General features: G+C 44.2%; 1 protein-coding gene across 1 annotated transcript; it reads left to right on the top strand.

The window, feature by feature from the left end:
* The first annotated feature begins 1,774 nt into the window (after positions 1–1,774).
* On the top strand, positions 1,775–22,810 carry LOC135389709 (uncharacterized). Its single transcript, XM_064619742.1, has 9 exons — positions 1,775–1,876; positions 2,757–2,904; positions 2,993–3,238; positions 4,669–4,720; positions 11,781–11,828; positions 12,871–12,942; positions 18,763–18,933; positions 21,256–21,714; positions 22,659–22,810. The coding sequence occupies exons 1-9, from the start codon at positions 1,809–1,811 to the stop codon at positions 22,808–22,810; spliced, it is 1,416 nt and encodes a 471-aa protein (XP_064475812.1). The 5' UTR covers positions 1,775–1,808.
* The last annotated feature ends 3,060 nt before the right edge of the window (positions 22,811–25,870 follow it).

Below are 25,870 nucleotides of genomic sequence, written 5' to 3'. Positions count from 1 at the left end.
AGAGAGCCGATCGTGCCATGCTCTTCCCGTACTGCACCCGACACGCTGTACTGACTGGGCACTTCTACTAGAGGCCCACAAACAGTGATGGGATGTACTTGAAGTACCAAGTACTCAAGTGCTACTTTAAGTGCATTTCTCAGTACTTTTACTTTACTTCAGGTACATTTCAATTTGTGCACGTTTGTACTGTACTATAACTCCTTTTCTTCGGTACTTTCCTTTCAAGTACTCAAGTACGCAGTTGGCAATACAAACGCAAAACTTGGAGGCAAAATCATTTATTCCGGTTCATATCAATGAGTCAGCTTAGCCTAGCCATGTTTTGTAATTAGCACTTGGCAAAAATGCTAGTCAAAAAGCTAACAGTCGAAACATATAATTACCTCGCGTTTTATCACTACCAAGTTTTGAAACGTCCAGCGATACGATCTAAACTTGTGATCAACTGGATGAATACTTTAAAGGACTTTGTACTTTACTTTAAGCACATTTGTAGTATGGCACTTTGCGCTGTACTTAAAGCTCAGCTCCGCCGATTTTCGACTGTGACAGAATGGAGCCATGCTTGGGCTGTGCGTTCGTTTCCGCACAGGGAGCATACATGTGAAAAATTTTCACCCATTTGTTTGTAGTTTTTAAGAAAACAATATTTTAAATTTCCCTGGCACGGCGGTCCTGTGGTCGGCAAACCCTCACCAATCCCGGCTTCGTCCTGGCTTAGCCGCGCTCGTGGCTTGGCTAACGCCAAATCGTCGATACGATGGCGGAGATCTATGGGCGAAGGTGGATGTTTTGGGCGTGTTCCGTGATAATTGCTGTCGTTAATAGCCTTAAAGATAGTTTTGCCGGTCTTCTTTAACAAGCCTTACAGGATGGCCTCGTTGTGCAACGACGGCCGTCGTGAGCGGACATTCTGTGCCCGCACTGTGCTTCATGCTACCAACAAGACCTAACACCTAACGTGTGACGTACTCTTACGCATTCTCAATAGCTTTGGCAGCGCACTATGCGCGGAGTTGCTGCGCGTGCAGAAAGCACCACCAAAGCTATTGAGAACGAGAACGTGTTCGAATACGAAGTATTCCATATAAGTAACATGATAAAACGGTGCGGTGGTCCCCGATAGCTCGTGACAGCTATTTCAGCACGATACAGCGGCCATGACGGAGTGTAAACACAAACTGGTTGCCAGGCAGAGCTGGCTAGGTGTGGCTATCCAATCCGCGCAGTTCCAAGTATGACGAACGAGTGGAACCGCCGCCCGGTAGTTTTTCTCAAATTTCTCACGAAGTAGTATGTAAATTTGGAAAGCAATGTGCGTTTATGAATGAAGTTGGGACCACTGTTCTGAATATCACAACGTCTTCATACTTTCGGAACAGCAGCGGAGCTGCTCTTTAAAGCACGACAAGTGTTATGTACGTGGTACTTCAGTTTGCCCATCGCTGCTTACAAAGAGTCGTTCAAGTCAAACACGGTACTATTTGCGCTACACGCTCTGCAATGTTATCGTTCATATCGAGTAAACAATGATGCCAGCTGTCGACTGGCGAGCAAACTGATGGAAACTGGTGTAACCCGTTCCAGTTCGCCAGAAGTAATGTAGAACGAACGAGAAACGTGAAAGAAATGTAGACGAAATAGTTCACCGACCTGTCAGTGACTTTCCCATGCGCATGAACTGTAAAGAGGGCAGTCAGGTGGCAGCACAGGTGGCCCCTGTCGAACCACGCGAGCTTCGCGTCCCATTACAATACCATATATCGTGGTTTAGTAGTTGTCAAGTCATTGCTGGTTCGCTTGTAATGGCACACGTCGTAGTGCTCGCGATTTCCCTTGCGTTTTTTCGAATGACTTCCGCATCGGTGGCTAGGTAAGGTAGAGTGGTTTTAGGATACACGCTAGATAACTACGATATTTCATTTCTATAGGCCTAGTCCTTTTCCCGACATGTGTGTCACAAGTGGTTAATAGTGAGTTTTAGGATATCGTACGCTATCGCCTTTGCTTACGTAAGGGATAGGGTAGGCGATTCTGCGCACGCGCAAGACACAAGTAGAGCTTTTCGCATTGCGCAGAACCATCACGGTACCCCTTACGCAAAGGCGACGGTGTACGCAAGGCGTACGCAAAGGCGACGGCGTACGTTCTACTAAAACGCAGTAACGAATGTGCAATGCGATGGCACGAGGTGCATAAGGAGCACTAGAGTGCAAAAATATCTACCGGGGGAATTTAAGTTGCCGCTACCTGGGCAACAATTCAAAAGGAACGGGATTTATCCGTTGCGTCGTTCATGATTTACGCGCAAATGAAACTGCAATTCACGCTTTCCTCTTCTCTCCGTCTCAAGAAGCGCGGCAATGTGGTGCGGTCTGCCATTGGTCTTTTGAAACGATTCGCGCAATCATGCTGGGAGATCTGTTAAGGTGACCAATGGCGCATGAATCACGAACAAGGTCGCGGATCAATACAGTTCATTTTTGTGTTTACGTCGTGGTAACGCCATCTTTCATCCCACGAGGAGAAATCTTTGCACTTCAATGCCCGTCCATGTAATACATTTCAAGTCATGTTTTCGTTTATATTACATGCCATAAAGTTTGCTATTCCAGTATAGGTTTCCCAGCGTCAATCATTGTTTGAAAGTTTCACACGCCCATCAAATTCGCGAAATTCATGAAAGTAAGGGGCTCCCGTACATCAAGAATCTTACAGTAGAACGGTTGTCCCGCCCTAAAAATTCTGCGTAGTGGAAGAACAACCTATGACTGTGACGTCAGAGAACACAAAGGACCTCAACCGGTTTCTCTCAATGTTACATTCCCTCCGTACATTGCATTGGGAGAGAAAGCCAGCGTCATTGTTACGGCAACAAGCAACGTCGATCAATGCATTGTGGTAAGTTTGGGCACTGCCTGTTTCGGGTATGCAGATACCGGGAAAAATGGCGTATTTGACCATTTGCACAATACGGATGCTATTTCAGGTCAAAGCAGGTCTACAAGCCACACAGAACTTGAATATAGTCTCGGCACCTTGCGACGTCTATGCTTCGATATGTCGACTCTCGGGTACCGCATCGTTCGTCTTCTACGTTGTCCCATTTGCTGCTGGAATCGGCGTGCTCACTGCTACCGTGGAATACGATCCCGAATTTGCTTCGTACGCTCCGGGTAGCAATGTGTATCCTCACACCGGTGTAGACAGGGCTGCTGTGTCTCTGAGTATTAGGGTAAGTATGCCCGGTCTCGACTATACTGAAGGTGACGGTGATAGAAAATAAAATCAGTGCAATAACTAGGTCGCGGCTTATTTGTATGTCAACACTTGAAACCCAGGCATTGGAAAAAACTAGGCTACCACAATAAGATTTTTGACGCAGTCGTCTAATTTTTTTTCCTCCGTCCGTCCTTTTTCGCTAATCTCTATGTGTCCTTACGGATTACTGCGGTATTTATAGTCTCATTCATTGTATGCCATGTCCGTGCTGGTCTTATCGCCGACGTGGTGAATATTGACTCGGATGTCTATTGCCCTTCAGATATAGTCTATTTGGTACTCACCGAATCAGTAAATGAGAGCTTGAACGGGTTATTACAACGGCGTAAACGAAACCACTTTCAACGGGAGTCAGATTTCAGACAACGTTACACATGGTGTAAACACTTTACTTTTCTATTCAATTCGTGAACGTGAATTCAAGAACGTGAACAAAATCAATGTGCAAGTTTCCGGCGATGCAGAATCAAATATAATATACCCGGTTAAGAGGCCTGTGTACGGCGACTGTGTACGGTGGCCCATTACAGCCGTTTATACAGTGAGTTTATTTATTTTTATTTATTTTTATTGTACGAATTATTTGTTTTTCTGCCCATTGTCATCTGTCTGTTATTCTTCACATGTTGCACAATGATACACAATCAGTAACCCGCGAACTCCGCACCACTTTCCCAAAGTCTGTAGGCTCTTAGCCATCAAGGTGCTCCGTGTCCTCAATCCTTCGCCCTTGAGCCCTAATTCCCCGAACGCATTCTAAGGCTCGTTTTCGTTAACTGCCCGCTGTCTATTGATGTGATGTGCATTGGTTTCCTCCACGTACACCTCCAACCCACCTGTATGTCTGTCTGGCCACCACCACTTTGTCTAGCCACCTCATATGAATTGCGTTTTGCTTTTGTTTATACTTGTATTGCATTTGTTTGTATTTCTCTGAGCCCTCACCCTTTTCTCTTGTACCATTTGACATGACTTCGATATATCCTTCACCACTTGTAACAGGTCCTCAAACCTGAAGAAGTGCAGCCTACTGCACGAAAGTCTTGTTTTTAATTTGTATATAGTAAACAGTTGATGCTCTTAACCGTCTTCGTTATAAGTGTACTTCAGCAAATAACAACGTTTTTCGTACCAGGCAATTCACGATAAAGAAACATATTACGCAACACTCAGAAAGAAAATTAACGTGCTCTCGCAAAAGGCTCCTCATGTTGTTTATGGCGTCATCGTGCCGCAGAGAATGGGAGGACGCGGCAGTGTTGGTGCGGTGCGTCACCCCTTCCGTCACTTCACCCGGTGCGGACCGCACCCCCCGCACCCCCTAGTGACGCCACTGGTTGATAACAGCTGCTATGAGGCTGATAATGACTGCTTCCATTTCAGCCAGGAGGAGTGGTGGTGCCCGTGACCATTACGTACCCGATCTGCGCTGAAGGTAAGTAAGAAAAAAGACGGTTGAGAATATTCCGTCGAGACGGACAATATTTAAGTAATAGTGTAGAATAATTATTTTATTGTGGGTAAATAAGTAATGGTAAAATTTTAATAATAGTCTAGTAAGTATGTCAATGAAAAACGTCTAATAACAGTAAGAGTTTTAGAGTAGGAAACCCAAGCGCTTTGTGCTCCGAAAGATAACACCATTGCGTTTTCTCTAATGCGGATGCTCAGAACCCAAGCCATGCTGTAGTATTTGGGATCGCTCGCTATTTTTCGAAAATAGCGCTGGGGCAGCGTAGTTGACTTGCGTCGCTCTCCCGGCTAGAGAGAATACGCGTGAGTGTGTCGTCTGCAAACGGCTGAAAGTATTGGCAGCACTAACAAAACTATCCTGACCAGAATTCTGTGACAAAAACTGAAAGCGTGCTTCACCTGCATACTTCTCGAGGCGCATTCCATAAGAAATGCAAAATTGATTGTAATTTGCTTGGTTGATACCGCTCTACGTTTGTTCTCTAGAGGTACGTTCTTTATACCACCAAGGGTGATTTTTATCCAAACTTGTCGGTAATTAACGCAGTGTTGGAGGTTCAATTTAGGTTCCAATGTACAATCGTGCAGGTGAAGCCAACTTTACGTTCTCTCCGTATTTGTTTCGTTGTCACTTAATGCCAATTTCTTGTGGGAGACCAGCGAAAACAATAGACGACGCACAAGCGTGAAGTGATCCAGAAATAGTAGCAGCAACAACGCGCGCCGTCGAAGCTACTTCGTCTTGCTCTCTGCAGACCACCATAGTTGTGGTGGTACTGCAGATAGTATACAGAAACTGCTCGTGGTAGTCGACCTCGCTATGGCGGGAAACGTGACGGGAAATGGCCAACAACAACAACATCAACTTTATTGTGATGTATTCGCTCCGTGAAGCGAATACACGTCGAAAGAACAACGACATTCGCTGGGCCTCTGACACCCTTCATGAAAAGAAATTGTCACCGTCATCGCAAAAATTCATTCCATGGGGTTGGCCTTTAGCTACATTAGCGGTCAGTCTGTCGTCGTCGTTTTAAAGGCACAACGCACTTTTTCCTACTGCTTTGTACCACTGTCTACGTATTACGTAGGACGGTATTTCATAACTGTGAAGAATACTCTAACGAAACAATCCAAAGAGTCACGTATAATTTCCAGGTCACAATTATATTTCGCTACGCAGTAAGCAGCCGGAAGCAAGGACTGTCACCTCTGGGCATTCTTGAGCAGGTCAAAACCGCCTGTAGATTTGAAATCGCGTTAACAGTAAAGCGGTAAGAGCAGCGCCGACAATGGTAGGAGTAGAGAACAAAAACGTGGGATTGGATCTCCTCCTGGCTTTCCTACTATCTTCTCCTATCCTCTTTCATGTGCTGTAGAGCTATGCATTTCAGTTTGTACTAAAAGGGGAAAAGGAATCATCTCCTGATAAACATAAGGGTCCTGCTCGAGAACGGAATCTAACATCGTGAGAAATCCGCGGTGATACGTCGCGGGTGGGAGACACCCTCTCTCTGATCATTGGAGTCTACATGTTACTGTTTCCCCATCCAGTAAAGATACGTTATCATTGTTCTGCGTGAATCGATAGTGCATTCTCTATGTTTGCTTACAATGACATGGGGACAGTAGGGAACTAAATCTACCTAAAATAAATGTGCGGCTCCATACTTGTTTCTTTATTTGTAAAACGGCAAGATTTACTGCTCGGTAAAGTCTGTATCAAACATCAAAACACACTAAATTATTTTTTCGTCTCTCGTTAGTCATAAACTGTAATTCCACAGCGGTCGCTATGTGGCGCATTACTATTTGCCACGCGAAGGTTCGTTAACCTGGAAAATGAGCGTGAGAGAGAAAAGAATAAGACGTTGTCTTCGCACAGCATTTTTAGCGTGTGAGCGTGGTTACCATAGTAAAAACGGGAAGATATTAAATTCGTCGCCTGACGAATTCTGCTACTCCCATAAAGATCCCCTAACTTAATGAGCCCCACCTACGTACCCCAAAAAAAATGAAAAGATAAAAATAGAAAAACATCACCCCTCCCGGTCAGGGAACTGTATTTGCACATGCGTAGCTGTACCCCCGGAAGCGAAATGAAATGGCGAGAAATTTTATCATCATTTTTTCAAAAAAAAAAAATTCTGTTGAACAAGATATTAACGTTAGGCAACATCCATAAGCACATATATGCGCCAGCTTGATATCGTCGGCTAGGGGTACACAGTACACGCTGATTGATTTTCGATACAGCTGCCATGCAGTTTCCGCTATCTACAAAGGATGAGATATCAGACGGGCACACGTAACTCTATAGGAGAAAATAATAAGACACGAGCAACTGATTGCAGAAAAGATAACTAAAACTAGATCGTTCGTTGACAAAATTGGAAAATAGCTATACCGACATGCTCGGGGGGCATTTCAAGGAGCGGTCGACGTTCCGACAGTGACACTATCTGTATATCTTACTTATAGTGCTGCAGATGAATATTTACGAACGGTTGAGCAGTATTATCATCCGAGTCCCTATGTTTATCTATAATGATGATATTGATTAATCCTTGTTCAATAAACAGCTTAACATTCATCTTAACAATATTTACAACTGCGAAGAAGGTGCAGGTGTCCATACCATTTGCCGCACGCTAGTCGTTTAGACGTCTTTCTACTGCTTGCAACCCGGTTGTCTCAAATTAGCGTCCTGCTGTTGATGCCATCCTAAATCTCCATTCGTTTTGAGTAGTAAACATGTGCACCATATGATCTACCTTTAAATACAACATTGACACAACATTTAGGAGGGCAACCAAAGAAGCGCGGGCTGCGGATCCACTGATAAGCGATTTCAGGCAACCGTATCGCGCGCAGTACATGTCGTGTGGCCTTGTACGGAACTTCAAGGCCTTGGATGTAAATAGAAGTATACCTTATTTTTTTCACAACAAATAATTTACCAACAACAACAACAAATAAGTAATGATAATGTAGTGGTAGCAGTCTCTGAAATAATGAAAATCTTTGGTGTTTACGTTTCACGTTTTGTCTTCACCGTTTTCCTTTCTTTCTTTCTTCGTTTGACCAAATCTGTTTAGACAAACTTTTCTTTCGACTAAAGTAAGGTAGAACCCTTCCTCAGAATGCAGGCTGAATATGTTATCTCCGTTGGGCGTATGGCTGGAACGTAGACACAGAAGGTTGAATGGGTGGCAGTAGGGATCACTGTCTTTTCTTCCGACGTAGATAAAGTAACACCAGTGACTGTACCTGTCAAATTTGTGCTACAATATGTGGTCTATCAGGCCTTCCCTCTCCCCCATCTCTGTGTTCTTTTGTTTTATTATTTTATGAAGCCAGAATAGGGCTTCCGCAAACGGCGGGCCGCAGCCCAAATTCGAACGATAGCGCTGACCTCACGGGTTTCATTATCGAAATACTTGCACCTTTATGCCCAGAAATAAGATAAGAGGAGGGATACGAAACACAGACGCCTCCATGTGAGCGGTTTTCGAGGTGTGTTTGTGCAACATATTTTCCGCACCTCCCTTGCAGTTAGAGATTAGGGAGTTTCAGGAAATCGAAAGCGCGCTCCGGTTCTTACTCCGAATCGCTGTCAGTCAATCAGACATCAGCAACATGATGTCAGCCACCCCAAATGAATTTTGCGATTGGCTTACCACGTTTTCTGAAACCTTATCGTCAAACTTCAACGTTTTCCTAAAGATCCCTATTAACAAGCGGCCTTGTTCGCTACTCAGGACATATATTACGGGCATAGATGGGGATCGCAGTCAGATCACGCAGTTAAATTACGATTGCAGCTCAGGTCGACGCAAGAGGGTAATAGTCAACAGAACAGTCAAAACTAACAGAATGATACGGGACTATATCGGTTATACCTACTGCACGTCTTTCTGGACAGTAGAAAAAAAAAATACAAAGTGGAGCCTGCCCACTCACTGCCATTATAACTCTGACGGCCATACACCACCATCACGCCCATCTGCGCTTAGGAACCCAAATGGAACCTCAAAGATAGCACTCCATGTAGAAATCTGTAGTCAAACACTTCGGATGTGGAGGTCGTGATCCTAGAGAGCAAATGCACAAAATTCTCGCTATCAACCAAATAAACTACAGGCAATTCTGTATTCCTGATGCCTTGTGTCTATGGGAGTACGCAGATCAAGCACGTTTTAAGTTTTTGTTACATAATTCTGTTAGTTCTGTTCTTCGTTATGATCCTCTTGTTTCTCCCACAAATGAATAGAATGTGACTTATATCCTATGAGAAATGTTTTTCTTACAGTTTTGAGGATGGTTGAAAGAATATCTCAGATCCTTCTGAGAACCGAAGCCCACAACGTCGTATATTGCTCACATAAGTCAAGTTTTTTCATGACATTTAACGTGTCAAAGCACACTTGTGCAGTAGGATTTTAATACAGTGTATACCACGTATTGAATAAGTCAAATTTATCAGCAATATTCGTTCCGAGATCGAACGGTGTCGGCGCTCTGCGGAGAACGGAGAACTAGCATAGTGTGGACGCATAGCCTGCTTTTACACGCTTATTCCGCATTCAGTGCAGTAGGTGGAGCATTGGGGAGCCGAACAGTATCGTACCATCGCGGCACAAGTGATCTTCGGGTGAATATACACAAGAATTACGAAAAAGAACCATCAACTCTGAACATCGGCCCACGTGTTATCCACACTAGAAAGGTGACAGTGTCGCCCCCTATAAGTCGATATCGCAGCGAATAAGCGCTACATATGAAGCAAGCACGTTAGCTATTCTCGCTGCTTTGAGGCTGCGACAATAGGATAGTGCTTTCAAAATCAAAGCACATTTTGTGCATTTATGCAATTCCAAAAATCGCATTACTCAATCTGCTAAACAGGAGATGCAGTTACGAATTCATTCATGTCAATGAAAGTCTGGAGCAGAGAAAATTGTTTTATCGATTGGTTTATAGCGATTTAGAACTCAAGTTGTGATGGAACACATATTCATCTTGAGAGGCAACTAACGAGTACAGGAGCGGGATTAATGTTTCCTGGTGCAGGGACAATGAGGATTTTTATATAGGAACAGAATACTGAGAAAATATATGTGAATTTTAATGGGAACGATCCCATTTATTACTGCACGCCAACTACAACAAAGCGACTAAATTCATAATGCCCCTCGGCTGGTCAAATTATAAAAGCGAAAGCTTCACCGCAACGAACTCCGCTAAACCGTCTGCTCCCGTGTGTATTCACACCGACAGCTTCCCAACCATGCCACTAGGAAACTTCTGCTCCGCTTATCTGTGACAGGTGGTGAACGTAACCTGTTATCTTTTGAAAGTAGACGGGAATATCTAGATAACGTTTTGTCGCACAGCTATCGTTTCAGGGCCTGATTGTAACCACTTTTGCGTCATGCTCACAGAAGGACCTTTAATGATCATCCAATACAGAGCATATAGAAGATTTAATAATAATAATAATAATAATAATAATGGGGGGTTTACGTCGCGAGACAACTGAGATCATGAGCGACGCAGAAGATTTAATCCCAGCGTACTGTCAACGCGTAACTGTGGGGGAGGTAAAAGTACCCCCGGAGGTTCAAATTATCCGCAGTCCTACCCTGCGGCACGTGCAACATGTCGCCACACTGCGCAGACAAACCTTACGTGTAACATTACAGTACCGTTACCATTAATTAAGTGGCTCCCGTATTTTTTTCCAACAACTTTTCTCCACTTCACCTGAAGAACAATTCGTAGACTTGTTCGCAACTTAAGCTGTATACAAGCATTGCAAAGGATCACAAACGCGTTAAAGGGGCTATGAACTCTACCAGGCTTATTCATTAATGTGTGAAAACAATGTCAGGATAATGATATACATCAGAATAATATAAATAACGGAATGATATGATGCGCATTAGCTTAGGTTCAAACAGGAATATTGGGCGAAACTCGTTTTTTTTTCTTTCTGTAAAACATAAAAAGCCGTTACAGACGAATGCTCACTGCATTCACCTGTAACGATTGTCTACCTCTACCACTACGACTTGTATACGTTGGAACCTAAATGGAACCTCGGAGGTCGTCTTAACCACCTCCGATTTTGTATTTCTTATGCGTTGCGTCTATGGGAGTGTGCAGGTGAAGCACGCTTTAAGTTTTTTTGTCACAAAAAGTTGGGAATAATTTGTTTTACGGTACCAATTATGGTTACTATAGCCGCACAATATTTTTACAAAAATAATTGTTTTATTCCTGGATTCCTTTATCTTCTGTATTTCTTGGTCGTTATCCGTAGTCGCGCTGTAGACGAGGAACGCAAGCGCACCACTCTGCAACGTGAAAACCCTACTCTATATAAGCGGCACGCTGGGAGCGGCTTCTGCGTAAGTTGTGGCGCTTGCGTTTTGGGCCCCTATTCTCACGTACCCTATCCGAAAGCCCCCTGGTCACTCGCTTCCAGCATATTTGCACGTTTTTACGTAATATGTGCATTTCCCCATGAAACGCAGTCGAAAATTTCGTTAATCGAATGAATTAAATTGATAAATACTAAGTAAACGAATTCTCAGACATTGCGCACCAAAACAACTTGTCCCTGTATTGGGCACACATGCGGGAAATATAAGAGTTCTAATTTGCTATGTAATTGAAATTTTACGCTAATAACTTTCTTAATGATTAAAGCAGTGACATGGCTGAAACTACAGAGACGACGTCCATTATACGAGTCTACCATTAACGCAAATGTTTAGGACCTACGGGCGCCCGTAGGCCGTTCTCAGGGGCTAAAAACGTGCCACTATTTTAGCCGTCGAAAATGACCTGAGCCACGTCGTAAGACTCTTCTGCTGAAGACAAGTGCGCGCATCATTGTCCTCACCTGTTCTATGCTGTTCAGCAATCCACTCATACCGATAGCCACGCTAACAGTCACAGTGATGAACACTAGAGACTATTGCTTATTAATCTGTTTCTCATTTTCCTTCCTGAAGAACGACTGATTGGAGTAGGAATTCGCGTGGGTCCAATTCGAGCTGGACGTAAGTCGAAATCAATCTTGGCTATTCCATCTAATCAAGTGGATATCGTGAAGTCTTCAAATTTTTCTCCTCCATCTTCAAATTTCGCATGATTTTCTGAGTAACACTTTTAACGTCTACCAGAACCTGTATGTTAATGGAAGAACCTCGGGACAAAAGCCGCCGATATTTCGAATAGAGACTGTTATAGAGAGTGTATCGTGATGGACTGTGCACCCAGAAGAACAGTCTCTGTTAGAAATATCGGCGGCTTTCGTCCTAAGGCACTTCCCTTACCACTCACCCACCTGTTCGCTGAATTTTCTACCTTTCTACTGCCGGAACTTGTAGGTTTTCTCTTCCAGCGTAAAAAGTAACATATTGTCCCGTGTGGCTTCCTCACGTTTAGACTTTCATCAGTTTGGATTTCTGAGAATAGAAATTACTGAGACGTTTATAATGTACTGCAAGTCGAAATTTTACACAAACGCACCTACCATCTAAAAAAAATTCAAGCTTGTCGTGTAGCTTTAGTACACCTACTTTACTTCAAGCGTTTTCGAGGCAATCGTTTATGATTGAATGGAGCAAAAAATCCTTACGTACTTTCTGATTTGACGGATCAGCTTGCTCCTCCACCCGAAGAGAGTCAAGGAGCTATAATATATCATAGCTTATTTGTGAAATCGGTGCTGAAGAGAAAAAATCCTGCACAGGAAGAATACTGCTGCTGTCATCTTTTGATGCTTTTGCTGGACGTCCTTTAACGCTACAGAGGAAACGAAAAACGTGACTACCTTAGTGCAAATAAGAAGAACATTGCAAGCTAAATTCCGCAGCGCCTGCTTAGTCAATCATCTCCATTAATCACCATTGTCATGTACGCTAAGCATCTTATCCGTCACCGACAAGTAAAGGACAATAAGCGCCAAAAAGTTTAGCTTAGAACCACCCCTTGAGATTTCCGTAGTTCACGTCTGCAGTGTCAGATTCAGCTTTCTCTATCCGTCAAGTGTCTTGCGTGATATCCTTCCTGACCGCTTTCCGCGGTGTTGCTGAACAGGCAGAAGGAGGTCCGTCTGCGATACGACAGCGCTCCCTGGCTTCCCAGCAACTGGTCACGTGTACGCCACAGGTATGTCAATCCAACTGTAAATCTGGAAGAGTGTTATTGTATTTAAAGGGACTACGCATTAAAGAAGTTTCGAGCATTGTGAGCTAACGCCCTCGTGGATGGAACAATCGAAATTCCTCCCACCGAAGAGCTTGATACACAATACTTTAGAACTTCTTTAACACGTGTTTCCCAGACTCCAAGTGGAATGGGAATTATGAGGATGGTGCCCAGTAGAAGAACAACCTATCTTCTGAATAGCGGGTGATCCCGGCTCTCGATTTCATTCGTCAAGTTCTTACATGCTTCGCATATCCTGGCCGTGAGCTATTAGAGAGATTTCCGCACAATAATTGAAGCTCTGTATGCAATAAGAAGATACGCCGAAAAACCCCAAACCGAGAAGACTCCGAGTGGACAATTGGTAAGGTGATCGCCGCTTGTATTCCTCCAATAACGCCAATGAAACGTGTGGCGTACAGGTCCTGACAAAAGGTTACAGAAAGCGCGAGCGGTGTAATTTTTCTTAAGCACAACGCCCTAGCGGCGGGCGGAAGCAGGCTGGTTCACTCGTTCCCTCCGGTGGACGAGTGCCCCTGTTAGCGACACACCGCTGTAGTTCCGGTTGCATCATCACTTCAATGAAAACTCCCGCGCTGTGTCGCTGCCAACTCCGCACTAGGCCACTTCTCTGAAGGAGTGAACGAGCCTGCTTCCGCCCGCCGCTAGAGTGTCGCGCTGAAGTACACTGCTCGCGCGTTCCGTAAACTTTTGTCGGGACCACTTCACGTGCGCATCTACCCCGATGTACCCCGATCTACCCCGACCTCTTCAATTCTGCGTGTACGGTGGAGGGGGAGGGGCAAAAGGGAGCCTGCTCTTGTTCTTAGGGTGACAGCACTTTCGTTAACGCAGTCCGCCTTGGTGGACCGTGTCGTGGAACACACAACCACACCACTACATCACCACATTACACCAACACCACCACACATTACCATATCCCAGTCACCATACTCCTTCCAGCCACCTTCTCTTCTCATACCCAACACGCTATGTCTCAACTCGAGGCTTCACACATCCATCCGACAGACAGACGATCATGATTTTCCAGCTTGCGGGTTCTAATGCTAACGCATTAATAAGGAACGAGTCAGACTTGTTGGCTCAGCAATGGTAATCTTTGGTAGGATGAAGTCACTTTTGTGTAGTGGAGCAGCCAAGATCTGGCTTATTGTGCTGCAAAATGAGCACGCTCTTGGAAATGATGTCCTGTAGATGACCATGATAGTATGACATACCACCATGAGGCATGAATGCATACGTTTTCCCGATTGCAACGCCCACTAACTCTGACAACACAATCATGTAAGGTTGGAAGAACGTGTCCCTCGAGCGGAGGTCGAAGTTTATATCCGCATAGTAATGAACCAGTAAGCTACACCGATTTGCATGCACGTGTAGAAAAGAGACCCGTATGACTGTCCGTCTCCCGCGTTTCTCGTTTCTTACTGTCCCGTAGTAGGCCAATGAATTGCTATACGGTCGTAAATTTTCTGTGGTAAGTACATACTGACGCTTCGATGCCGTTGCAGCACAAACATTGACAAGGGTATAAGTAGGTTTATCCCCGTATTGCATGCAGAGGTTCAATTGGAATAGAAATAAGAGAAGGACGACCATGGGGCAGCGAATCGAACACTGGTTCGTAAACAACCGTCTGATGTACGTACGGAACAATAGCGAGTTTTAGTTAGTGTACCCCCCCCCCCCTTTGGTATTGTCGCCGTTAAGTTACAGTGCCTACCGGAAGCAATGACAGCGTTCGTGGCTCAGATTCGTATCTGCTGATTGGCTGCGGTAGACGCGGTAGCCTAGCGGGCTTCCGGTAGCGGTGTGCTAAAACTGGCTAAAAGCAAATACGGTACCGACATAAGCATAAATATTTTGGAACGCCAAATAAAAAGTCATAGCTCTGGTGATACAGAGGGGAATCTAAGAATACAGACGCTTGGTAGGGGTGTACCCGATTCGGTGATGGAAATTCATAGAGTAAAGTTTTACTTCAAAAATTTTACTAAAATGCCGGTGAACTTCCAAGAATCAGTCCGCCAGACCAAGACATTTCCGTTTACGACCTGCTCTTTTGTTGCCGTAGTTGAATTACTCGCTCACCGTGTTATCATCATACTTTTTTGTCGGACACCATACCTGTAATAATCTGCTTCACTGCAAGCTGCATAACTGAACAATAAAAAGTACAAAGCATAAAAGAAAAGCTTGCATGACCGGTGACTTGCTTGCAGGTACTAGTTACGATATAATATTATATAAATGAATAAATGAACGCCCTTTATAAATGCTACGGCATGCAAGCGGAGTCCTGCTTCGACCTTCTAAAGTCTAATACTGACGTGTCCACACAGCCCTGAGGGCCTTGGGAACCAGAGCGTCGAACCGCAACGTTTTTCGGTCTGTTTCGGGTTCGGGTTCGGCCATTAAGGTTCGGTTCCGGTTCAGCTCCGGAGTTCACATATATCGGTTCGGTTAACCGATTCAGAGGCTGTAAACCGATTCGGAACCGGTTCGAGATTCTAATATGCTACAAAATTATAGGTAGCCACTAAAAATGAGACAAGATCTCTTAGTTACGCTTTTTATGCATTTATTTCGACCAACAGAACCCCCTTTCATCCCTTCCCCGTACAACGTGCCGCCAATCCAGGCAGCCAGACCGCTCGAAAGCCCACGTCACCCCCCCCCCCCCCTTTCATGATATAATTTAAATTGCGAAAAAAGAAACGATATACCTAGATCATAGCGGTAACACGTCATCTGGAAGTGGAACGTATTTTTATGTAGCATCTTGATATGGCAAATGAACTAGTCACTATTGCTCAACTACACTTCCAACGCCCCATCGAAGTCTCAGGACTTGCCTTCGTGGGCTTCACTAACATTTATATATATATATATATATATATATATATATTTACAATTTGATCGTACACTCCCAGCCAAGGACAGCTGTTTCGCTCTACTTGGAGCTCGTCAGCCTGGCGTAGGGAAGTGACACGATCTTGGGTCGGCACAACAGTGCGTCTCGGCGAGACGTCAATGTTCCACGGTGACGACGCCACCTGTGGAGGCCGCAGTGCAAGCCAGCAAGTACATATAAAAAGTAAAAAAATAGAAGAAGCTCTGTAGCTGCACGTTGAGCATATGTTTACAATTTGATCGTACACTCCCAGCCAAGGACAGCTGTTTCGCTCTACTTGGAGCTCGTCAGCACGTCAACATTGACGTCTCGCCGAGACGCACTGTTGTGCCGACCCAAGATCGTGTCACTTCGCTACGCCAGGCTGACGAGCTCCAAGTAGAGCGAAACAGCTGTCCTTGGCTGGGAGTGTACGATCAAATTGTAAACATATGCTCAACGTGCAGCTACAGAGCTTCTTCTATTTTTTTACTTTTTATATGTACTTGCTGGCTTGCACTGCGGCCTCCACAGGTGGCGTCGTCACCGTGGAACATTGACGTCTCGCCGAGACGCACTGTTGTGCCGACCCAAGATCGTGTCACTTCCCTACGCCAGGCTGACGAGCTCCAAGTAGAGCGAAACAGCTGTCCTTGGCTGGGAGTGTACGATCAAATTGTAAACATATGCTCAACATGCAGCTACAGAGCTTCTTCTATTTTTTTACTTTATATATATATATATAAGTAAAATAATAAGACTTGGACTACAGATTACAGGAACGTTAACTAAAACTAATTTATTTAATGGGCAATTTAACACATAGATTAAAAAAGAATGGTCGACGTTTCGACAGTGGCACTGTCTTCCTCAGGACAAAAGAGGTACAAGGGTTGCATATTGCTTAAATAGGTCATATTCTGGTCCAGAATATGACTCAGACAACTGCCACATGGCATACTTGCACCGATTGTGACGTCACCCAGGAAACCTATTTAAGCAATATATCACGTCGCGTCACAATCGGTGCAAGTATGCCACGTGGCAGTTGCACCGATTGTGACGTCACCCAGGAAACCTATTTACGCAATATGCAACCCTTGTACCTCTTTTGTCCTGAGGAAGACAGTGCCACTGTCGAAACGTCGACCATTCTTTTTTTAATCTATGTGTTAAATTGCCCATTAAGTAAATTAGTTTTTGTTAACGCTCCTGTAATCTGTAGTCCAAGTCTTATTATTTTACTTTTATTCAACTTCGTAGCCGTCTGATATATTAACCTATTTGTTCTATATATATATATATATATGGTTAGAGGGACTTCACTCACCGAAACTTGCAGTCACCTCCGTGTGCTTCATTTCGCCTTCTTTGCCTCTGCGTTCAGACAGACTGGCACAACTTCGGCCAGCGTCTACACCTCTAAAATCGAAACTATAGAAGTACGCCACGCCGCAGCCGTCGACGCCGGGGCACTTCAAAATTGCAAATAGAAGGACTGAACTGCTGTGACAGGCGAGTCGCGGCAAACTCGCAGCAGCAGTGCAGTGCAGCCTTATTGAACATAATGGTTCTTTGACTACGTTTTTAATGTTCCACATGATGTTGTTACATTAATCTGCTGCTGCAAACTTTCGAAGGTAGGAGTGACAAAACATGTTTCTTCCTTTACCCTTGGCCTTGTATGTCCCGCGCTACCGAACGGACAGCCAGATCTCGAGTATTGTGTAACGAAACGGATGTCGCCACCAGACGATGGGATAGATAACAGGCAGTACACGCCAACCAGAACCGGTAACCGAACTTTTTAGATCGGTTCGGTTCCGGTTCAATTCCAAGATGGCGCTACGGTTCAGTTCCGGGTCAGTTCCAGTTTAAAATAACGGTTAATTCCTGTTTTCGGTTTGGGTTCGGTTCGACGCTCTGTTGAAACATTGCAAACTCACAGCCTATTAAGTATCTGATGTTGTTTCTCCAAAGCATCAGTGTCCAACTAATGTATCCTGTGGCAGAATGTCGATCCTTGGGCTGTGTTTCAATACTCGGCGCAGGAGAAGCTGTCTGAGTGGACGGCTAGATAGACGCCTTATCGGCGGAGATTTGGAACAGACTTGCGGACTTGGCGCCGCTGTCGCCATCTGTCATGGCCCGTAGGAACATCAATTCCGCACTTTGTTTAAACGCCGCGTAATTCATTAATAAACGCTGAAATAATTCAGCTCACATGTCGATGCATTCTCCCTGCGTATCGTTATATTGCAGAACACCTAGTGACCTCAGTATCATTAGTTAACAATGATCGGCAAAAATGCCGGCACGGCTCATTCATATTACGGCGTAGCCTTTCAAGAAATACGCGTTTCTTGTATCTTCTTGATGTGTTCATATCGTTCGTATATGTCTCCATTTCCTCAGTGTTCCTTGCATTTCGTTGTTCTTCACGTTTTGCAAAACTTCACTCCGCCATGTATTAACCCTGGGTCCTTATGGCACTACAATAAATAAATTCAATAAAATATCACTTTTTGGACTTATTGTTGAACGCCGTAAACACGTCAAACCTAATCGCATCTATGTTGCAGACAAGTGTATTAATTTTCAAGGCTGCTGTCAATGACGACCACTCAGACGCGTAGCTAGTCTGCATCGATGCAGACTAGGCGAAAGACGCCTGAATAGCAGTCTAGGCGGGAATTGGAACGAAACTTAACATGGCGGCACTTCCGGTTAGACCGCCAAGTAGTCGACTTACCGGAGTATTGAAACACAGCCTTGGTTTCTTCCGTTTCGTTTTCTCTCTCTCTCTCTCTCTTTTTTTTTGTAACACTGAAACTCAAGCTCAACTCATTCATTGCTTCTTCTTCTAGGTGATCGTATGCCGAGAAGGGGCTACATCGATGTTGACCCTGCTCTAACTAGTCTGATGTTTTCGTACGCTGAGGCAACATTGGCATACTTGACAGTTAATGCGTATCTTTACAATTACACCCAAGCCACAGGACAAGACAGCTACCAGTTCAAAGAAAACCTTATTGCAGGCAAGTGCATACAGTTTCACTCTCTCAAGTTACCTGTTCATCGAGGGCTTTGCTTGACGTGCGGCGGTATGCTGCTTTGAGAGCGATCGTGCGTCCCGTGCCGACTGCACAGACAATGGACGATTTCAGAAATTGCATAGATGGCCCACCAGAGCGCGCCGTGTTGCGAAAGCTCCGCTGCACCTTGGGATTTAGTTTTCATGGGTCGAGCGCAAACGGGTTTCGGTTTTCTCTCTCCTTCACCTCCCGCATCTTCGAGCAACAGGCAGACGAACACGAATGTAAACCGTTTCCCACGACGCATTGCGCGATGCGCGTGACTTGGGTGACAAAGGGCCCCCGTGCGGAGCACAAAGGCAATATCTGAAATCGTTAATTGCACCGACACACGTCTTAAAGGGACTATGAAATTTCCCGAACCCCCATACTTTTTTTCGATGGAAACTGTTCTTCCCGCAGAGAAACTAATATGCCACAAATTTTTCCGGACGAAATCGCTCCACTCTGCGTGGAGCGCGCGCTGGAAATGTCTCTTCCGCGTTCCTCCTCTCCCGCGCATATTTCCCTGCCGATGGTGTAACTGTACGGACCGCTCTTCGGTTCCCCGTTACGTCACCGGTGTTGCACAATGGCAAGTAATGCCGCGAGCTCGCGCTGTGGCTGCCGCCACTGCCGAAATCTGCCGACCGCGCGAAAGCTGCTGTCATGGAGATTTCCACTCCCGATGAACGCATACGCGGGATCCTACGGCGCATGCTCCTGGCGGGATTCCTCGGCTCGGCAACACGTCACGATGACGTGTTGCTGAGCCGGCCGTGGTCGCGTCAAGTTACCCGTTGTGTCTCCGCTCGGCAGCTCGTCACGGCGCGGCGCCAGCTGACCTCCCTTCGCCGCTCCGTTTAAATTCGCTCCCGAGAAATCCGCTCGCGCGACGAAAGTAAAATTTCGGTTCTAGACTCAGAAAAATGTCTTCTTTCGAACAAAACGAAGAAAAAAATCGTTTCATAGTCCCTTTAAGACGCCTGAGGAAATATCTGAGAAAGTTACCAGAGCCGCTGCATGGATTTTGAGACCGAGTCACCTCTCAGTCATGATGCCACTTTTCGATAAGTGCTGGCGCATACTTTCCTCATTTGAATGATTCCTCATTTCTGTGCTAGAAAATATGTCATCAAAACCCTCAAATGTCCTCAAATGCAAAGGAAATGGGCTTTGCTGGTACGCACAGGTTGGTTTATCTGTGCAAGGGGTGGCGGCTCATATATATTTTCGGCTAATAACCTATTTTATTCTGACTGTTTCACCCCATGAGTTTAATTAAGGGAATACCGCACAGCAAGAAATAGTCGGTGGCATCAGTAGAGTAAACAAACATCTCTAAACAGTACGCTAAATAAGAGTGAAACGTGTCCAAGTTCCCCGAATGAGTGTATCAGAAGTGTAAAGGGCAAAAAAGGGTGAGGAAGTGTATGTGTGTGCAGTCCTCGACCGTCAACCTTCACCGGTATGAAGGAGCAGTGAAAGGGTTCTGCAAGTGGGAGACCGTTACTTAACTGATTAAATATCAGTTAGGAGCAAAGTTTGAGGTTCGAGTTCTGTTCCTGAACGAGGAACGTGCTGCTGAAACAGCAGAAAACAAGTTTAATGAACGCGAAATGGCAAGCAACGCTTCTCTTGAGTATTAATGTAAGGGGAATTTTGCGAATCCTATTTCAAATGAACTTCACCCGCCCTGTTATTACAATCTGATTTGATTGTGATTTGAAAGTATGAGATATTGACTTGTGAACCAGAATTTGACTTTCAACTCAAAGGAATGTTCAGATTAAATATTATGGAAAATCGGAGACAAGTTAAGTACAGCATGCGCGTTGCGCAGAGGAAATCAAGATAGGAAAAATGAGCCCTAAGAAAGTGCAATAGTTGCTAGAAAGCAAGCGAGCTGGTGACTGGAATTCAACACGGTGAGAACTGATGTTGTCCCCCTGTGTCGGGTTCTTAGCGCGATGAACAAAGAAAGCATATAATGCATAACAAGGTTAGAGCCCTGTCAAAGCTCTGTAACATGTGACATCTGCTTGAAGAGTATATCTGTTCAGAATACATTTAACATACATTACTAGTGTGATTATGCTGGGATACGGCGGCATAGAGAGTACACAGACCGTTTTCCCCCTGGGCCGACTTCATTCGCGATTTTTTTTTTCGTGCGTAGTGGGTGGCGCGTGGGCGCATTTAATCAAATAAGATATTCTTAATCAATATGATAACAATCAAATTGCTACTTTTATTGTAACAAGTCTCAAATTCTTATACACGTAGCTCTGTCCGTAGTTCGAACGAAGCTGAGAGCTGACGTTGACTTAGAAGACCGCACTGATCTTTCAGTTGAAGACATTTTAGAACTTTTAAAGTTATGCCTCGGACAAACCTTCTTCCAATTCAAGAACAGGTTCTTTAAACAAACCGACGGATGCCCCATGGGCAGCCCAATTTCAACGACCATTGCCAACTTAGTCATGGAGTTTGTTGAAGACAAGGCCTTAAAGGACGCAGGACAATTCATCACCTTTTACAGACGTTATGTTGACGACACATTTGTGATTATTAAGAAGAATTTCACCAACACATTCTTTGACAAGCTGAACAGCATTCATCCTAACATCCAGTTCACGTGCGAGGAGGAGAAAGAGAAAAAGATCGCCTTTTTGGATGTCCTCGTGCAAAGAGACCCGTGCGGAAACTTGAAGACCTCGGTTTACAGAAAACCGTGCGACACAAGTCAGGTCTTGCATTATGGTTCGGGGCACCCTCTTGAACACAAGCGATCGGTTGTTCGTTCCCTGCTTTCACGTGCCATGAAGATCCCTTCAGATCATCAGACAAGACATGAAGAAATAACAAAGGCCAAAGCGGATCTACGAAGAAGGGCATACCCCGAGCAATTTATCTGTAATACATACCACCGAATGATGAATACACGCCCGGAACAGGCGGAAAGTAGTCAAGAAAGACCCATGTACGTTACCATCCCCTACCTGAAGGGTGTGTCAGAACCAATTAGACGGGTGCTCTCCCAGGTGAACATTAAAACTGCATTTAAGCCCACGACAACACTGAGGAACGTACTAAGCCACCCCAAGGACAGAACACCACCGGAAGAAGAACGAGGCGTTGTATACAAGGTATCTTGCCAAGATTGCCCTGCCGTGTACATCGGAGAAACAGGAAGGAAGACACGAACAAGAATGAAGGAACACAAGAAAGATATCGAGAAATCAGCAACAAACCCAACAGAACTGTGTGAACACGCGCGCAAAACAGGACACGTGTTAGACCTTGACAACCCATGCATTCTGGCGAAAAAGAACAAATGGGGGTTGAGGAGACAGCTGGAGTCATGGCACATAAAGAAAACAAAAGAAGCTATCAATCGACAACCAGGCCCCCTCCCAGAATGCTACGCTCCTCTTCTACGTAAATACCCGGTGACGACCAGGACAGCGTCATTCTGATGATGGGACCCGAATGGGACCCGAAACGTTAACTGTATTTTGTTATGTTTGTTGAAAGCCGGTGCGGTTCAAACTAGTAAAGATGTCTTTTTTCTGTCCGTGTCTCCGGGTTTTTATCGTCGTTTTACAATGTACCAGCTCGCCTTCACCATTGCACTTCTACCTGGAACAAAGACTAGCCAATAACTAATTCTGTCAATCATTTTCTAGCAAGCGAGAGATATTACTGTAACATCGGCAAGACAACACTCAATCAAAACGACAAATTTAAAGAGTTCAAATATTTCATAGTACCTTTGCAACAGAAAGATCTACATAGATCAACCACACAGAAATATGACAAGTTTACCCCCGCGGGATAGTGATTGTATTCGCAGAGAGGGGAGGATTCTCGGAGGGTCCCATACACAGAATCATTGAAAGCACACGTTTTTCTTAGACATTACATATTTTTTTCTAAATCCTAATTCTCATGTTCACTTGAGCAGGATTTTAATTACATTCTAAGCCTGATAGCATCCCAAATTTTAACCAATAAAATGAGCACACGTATGCTTTAATTAAGTATAGAAGCACAATAGCAAACAGAACGAGCACGAAATAATCATCGAAGAGATGGACGGATTTTGCACACGATACCACAAGTCATGGGAGGATGTGATAAAAAATTGCTTCAAAAAAGAAGAGCCTCGAAACAGTTCTATTATAGCTGCATTTTGATGCATCATAGCCGTGGTCGTAATCGAAGATATGGTAGAAATTACAGAATTGACGGTGCAAGAATTTGTATGCCGAATCTATAATAGTTATAAAAATATCTCCACATCAAGATCGGAAGGACCACTGGGATTGATGGTGGAGTTTTAGAGGTTGGCAAACGAAGAACTGAAGTTCTCGACACCGCGTGTATTTTAGTCATTGCAAAGAGCATTGCATTAATCAAGAATGCAGTCAGATCAAATTATCATATACAAGCATACACTATGCATTTGTTGAAATTACGTTCATCTATTGACATGGAAACTACATAAAAATCTTATCATGTGATATGTTCCACTACCACGGTTATACAATTATTTTCATCTACCAGTTCTTGCAATTATGTCGAATGAGCAGATGTTCAATATTGTTGTACAAGGTCTGATGTACGGTCACTTATTGAAACTCATCGACCATGACAACTGCGGTGGAGTACCGGACGATTTTCATCTAATACCCTCTTGTACACCATTCAAGAATATTCACACAAAGAAAGGAAACACCAATAAGAGATTGTGCAAGCTTGTGGCAACTAAATGTAAGTTACTGAACTGATTCAAATGAGGCGACCTCGTATCGATTGCATTAATCAACGCTGGATTGAAGCGACCCATCACAAGGACCTACTATATGATGCATTCTCAATTCATCAATCGAGAGCACAAGCGAAAACTTTAGAGTTTTGAATAGGACAATTGCACTTTATCAAATTAAACAAGCGTATAATTGAAATAATAAATATATTTCCTTTTTCATCACTATAACGAATTCTATGCATTGCAACGAACAGAGATTGATTTCTAATGTGTTTAGCATGGTTAGTTTGAAAACAATGATTGGTAGGGAATTATGTCATTATGTCAATTATGTCATTCAAATTCAGAGGCAAGATACATCAATGTTTGCTTACAAAAGAGGACCACTAATATTTTGCAAAAACATAATATTTTGTGAATTGAATTGAACACTGTGTATATTTCTCAACTCGGCTGAACTAGCTCTCTTGGTCTCTGATTCTTGGGCAATGACAAATGCATAATTGAAAGAATGTCTATACCATCTTTTGGCAATATATGTTGAAAGGAATCCATTGCCGAATGTCGTGTGGAATGCCGAATGCCGAGGCGGAGTGTACAATTCTAATCACGTCATCGTCGTAAAACACAGCACACGAATGTGCGATAAATTCTAACTCGAAAGGGGTTTCTCAGGCGAGCTAACCACACGATTATCATGAGAAATGATCAACCAATTAGGATGGGCATCATGGATAAGCACACGTAAACTTAATTATAATATTTTCTAAGTAAATATTCCTTTTCAAAGTTAATCATTTTAAGCAGCATAGGTCACACATAAACATAGATCATTTATCCAGTTCACAAAATGTACCTGTGATTTCTTGAAGATATACTGATATACTGATATCATCCTTTTCATAGTGTCAAAGCTTACGGACACTACAAATGGAAAGGGCGTAGCTTAACTGTAGAGGTTTTTAGCTCATAATGAGGAAAATGCAAACTACCAAAGACCATTTCTTGCTTAAATTTTCAACATTAAAACTGCATATATTTTCCTACAAGTTTTAGATTTTTTTAAAGATTGAGACTAAAAAGTTGTACATAGTCAGGCATCCTATACAACATATTTGATTGTGCATTAAATGGTAATCGAAAGTATGCGTTTGAGGGAATACGGTTAAAAGGGTTAAAATTCGCGAATCAAGTCGGCCCAGGCGGAAAAAGGCACGACGGTCAGCGCACGCGCAGCGCTCCGCCCACGCGCCACTCGCCGGTAAGCGTTTGAACAGCCCTCCGTCCACGCGCCGCCCACCGCGCGCTGGAAAAAATTCGCGAGCGAAGTCGGCCCAGACGCGACGGTGAGACAGCCTAGCGACCTTTGCATGCAACTGACCAAGATACTATACTACTTAAAATGATGCAGAGAGTGTTTCTTTTTTTTTATGCGGCACAGTTTTTTCTATCAAAATACTATTAGAGCTGCATAAATTTCGTCTTCGCAGTTGGGTTATACGGCCAGGCCGACGTCCTGTAGGACAGCGTATGCAACTACTGGACAACTAATTAGCTACACTTCATTAATCAAGTTATTGTTTAGATATTTTGTGGGAAATGCGAGCTAGCACAATTGGAGCCAGTCCTTATTCAAATCCATCGCTCTTATTAAACACCTAAAGAAGAGATCGTATCTTGAGATATAGATTTCCGAATGTTGCTATTCAAATGAGCCGTGACCAGAACTACGCACTTCTCTAGCGCAGAAACGACACGACCTTGGCCTTATCTTGCCGCGGTCGTCTATCTTTCCAACAGATGCCCTCCTCTGTAGCTCACTCGGTAACGCGTTGTCTTACTAAGCTCAGGATCGCGGGTTCAAACCGCGGGCGAGGACAGCAGCAATGTGAGGAAGGTAAACATTGCTTCCAGCGCCGCGTGTCAGAGATTTCGGGCGCACGTGAGAAGAACCACAGGTGGTGGATATCATCCGCAGTCCTACCCTGCCGCACGAGTAACATGTCACCATACGATAGGCAGTCAAACCTTACATGTAACATCACGGCACCATTATTATTTTTTTGTCCAAGAGATGAGCGCCTACTCCAATCAGCTCAATCGTTCCAAAGCACGTGACCCTCTCAT

Source organism: Ornithodoros turicata, chromosome 3 (genome assembly GCF_037126465.1).
Source record: "Ornithodoros turicata isolate Travis chromosome 3, ASM3712646v1, whole genome shotgun sequence".
Lineage (NCBI taxonomy): Eukaryota > Metazoa > Arthropoda > Arachnida > Ixodida > Argasidae > Ornithodoros > Ornithodoros turicata.
Note: the sequence above shows the minus strand (reverse complement) of the source record. Positions and strands in the feature narration are given on the sequence as shown.

Coding starts and splice junctions, on each gene's coding strand:
- LOC135389709 (XM_064619742.1), top strand. CDS start 1,809: ATGGCACACGTCGTAGTGCTCGCGATTTCCCTTGCGTTTTTTCGAATG. Junction 1,877..2,756: donor ACTTCCGCATCGGTGGCTAG/GTAAGGTAGAGT, acceptor AATTCTGCGTAG/TGGAAGAACAACCTATGACT. Junction 12,943..18,762: donor TGGTCACGTGTACGCCACAG/GTATGTCAATCC, acceptor TTCTTCTTCTAG/GTGATCGTATGCCGAGAAGG.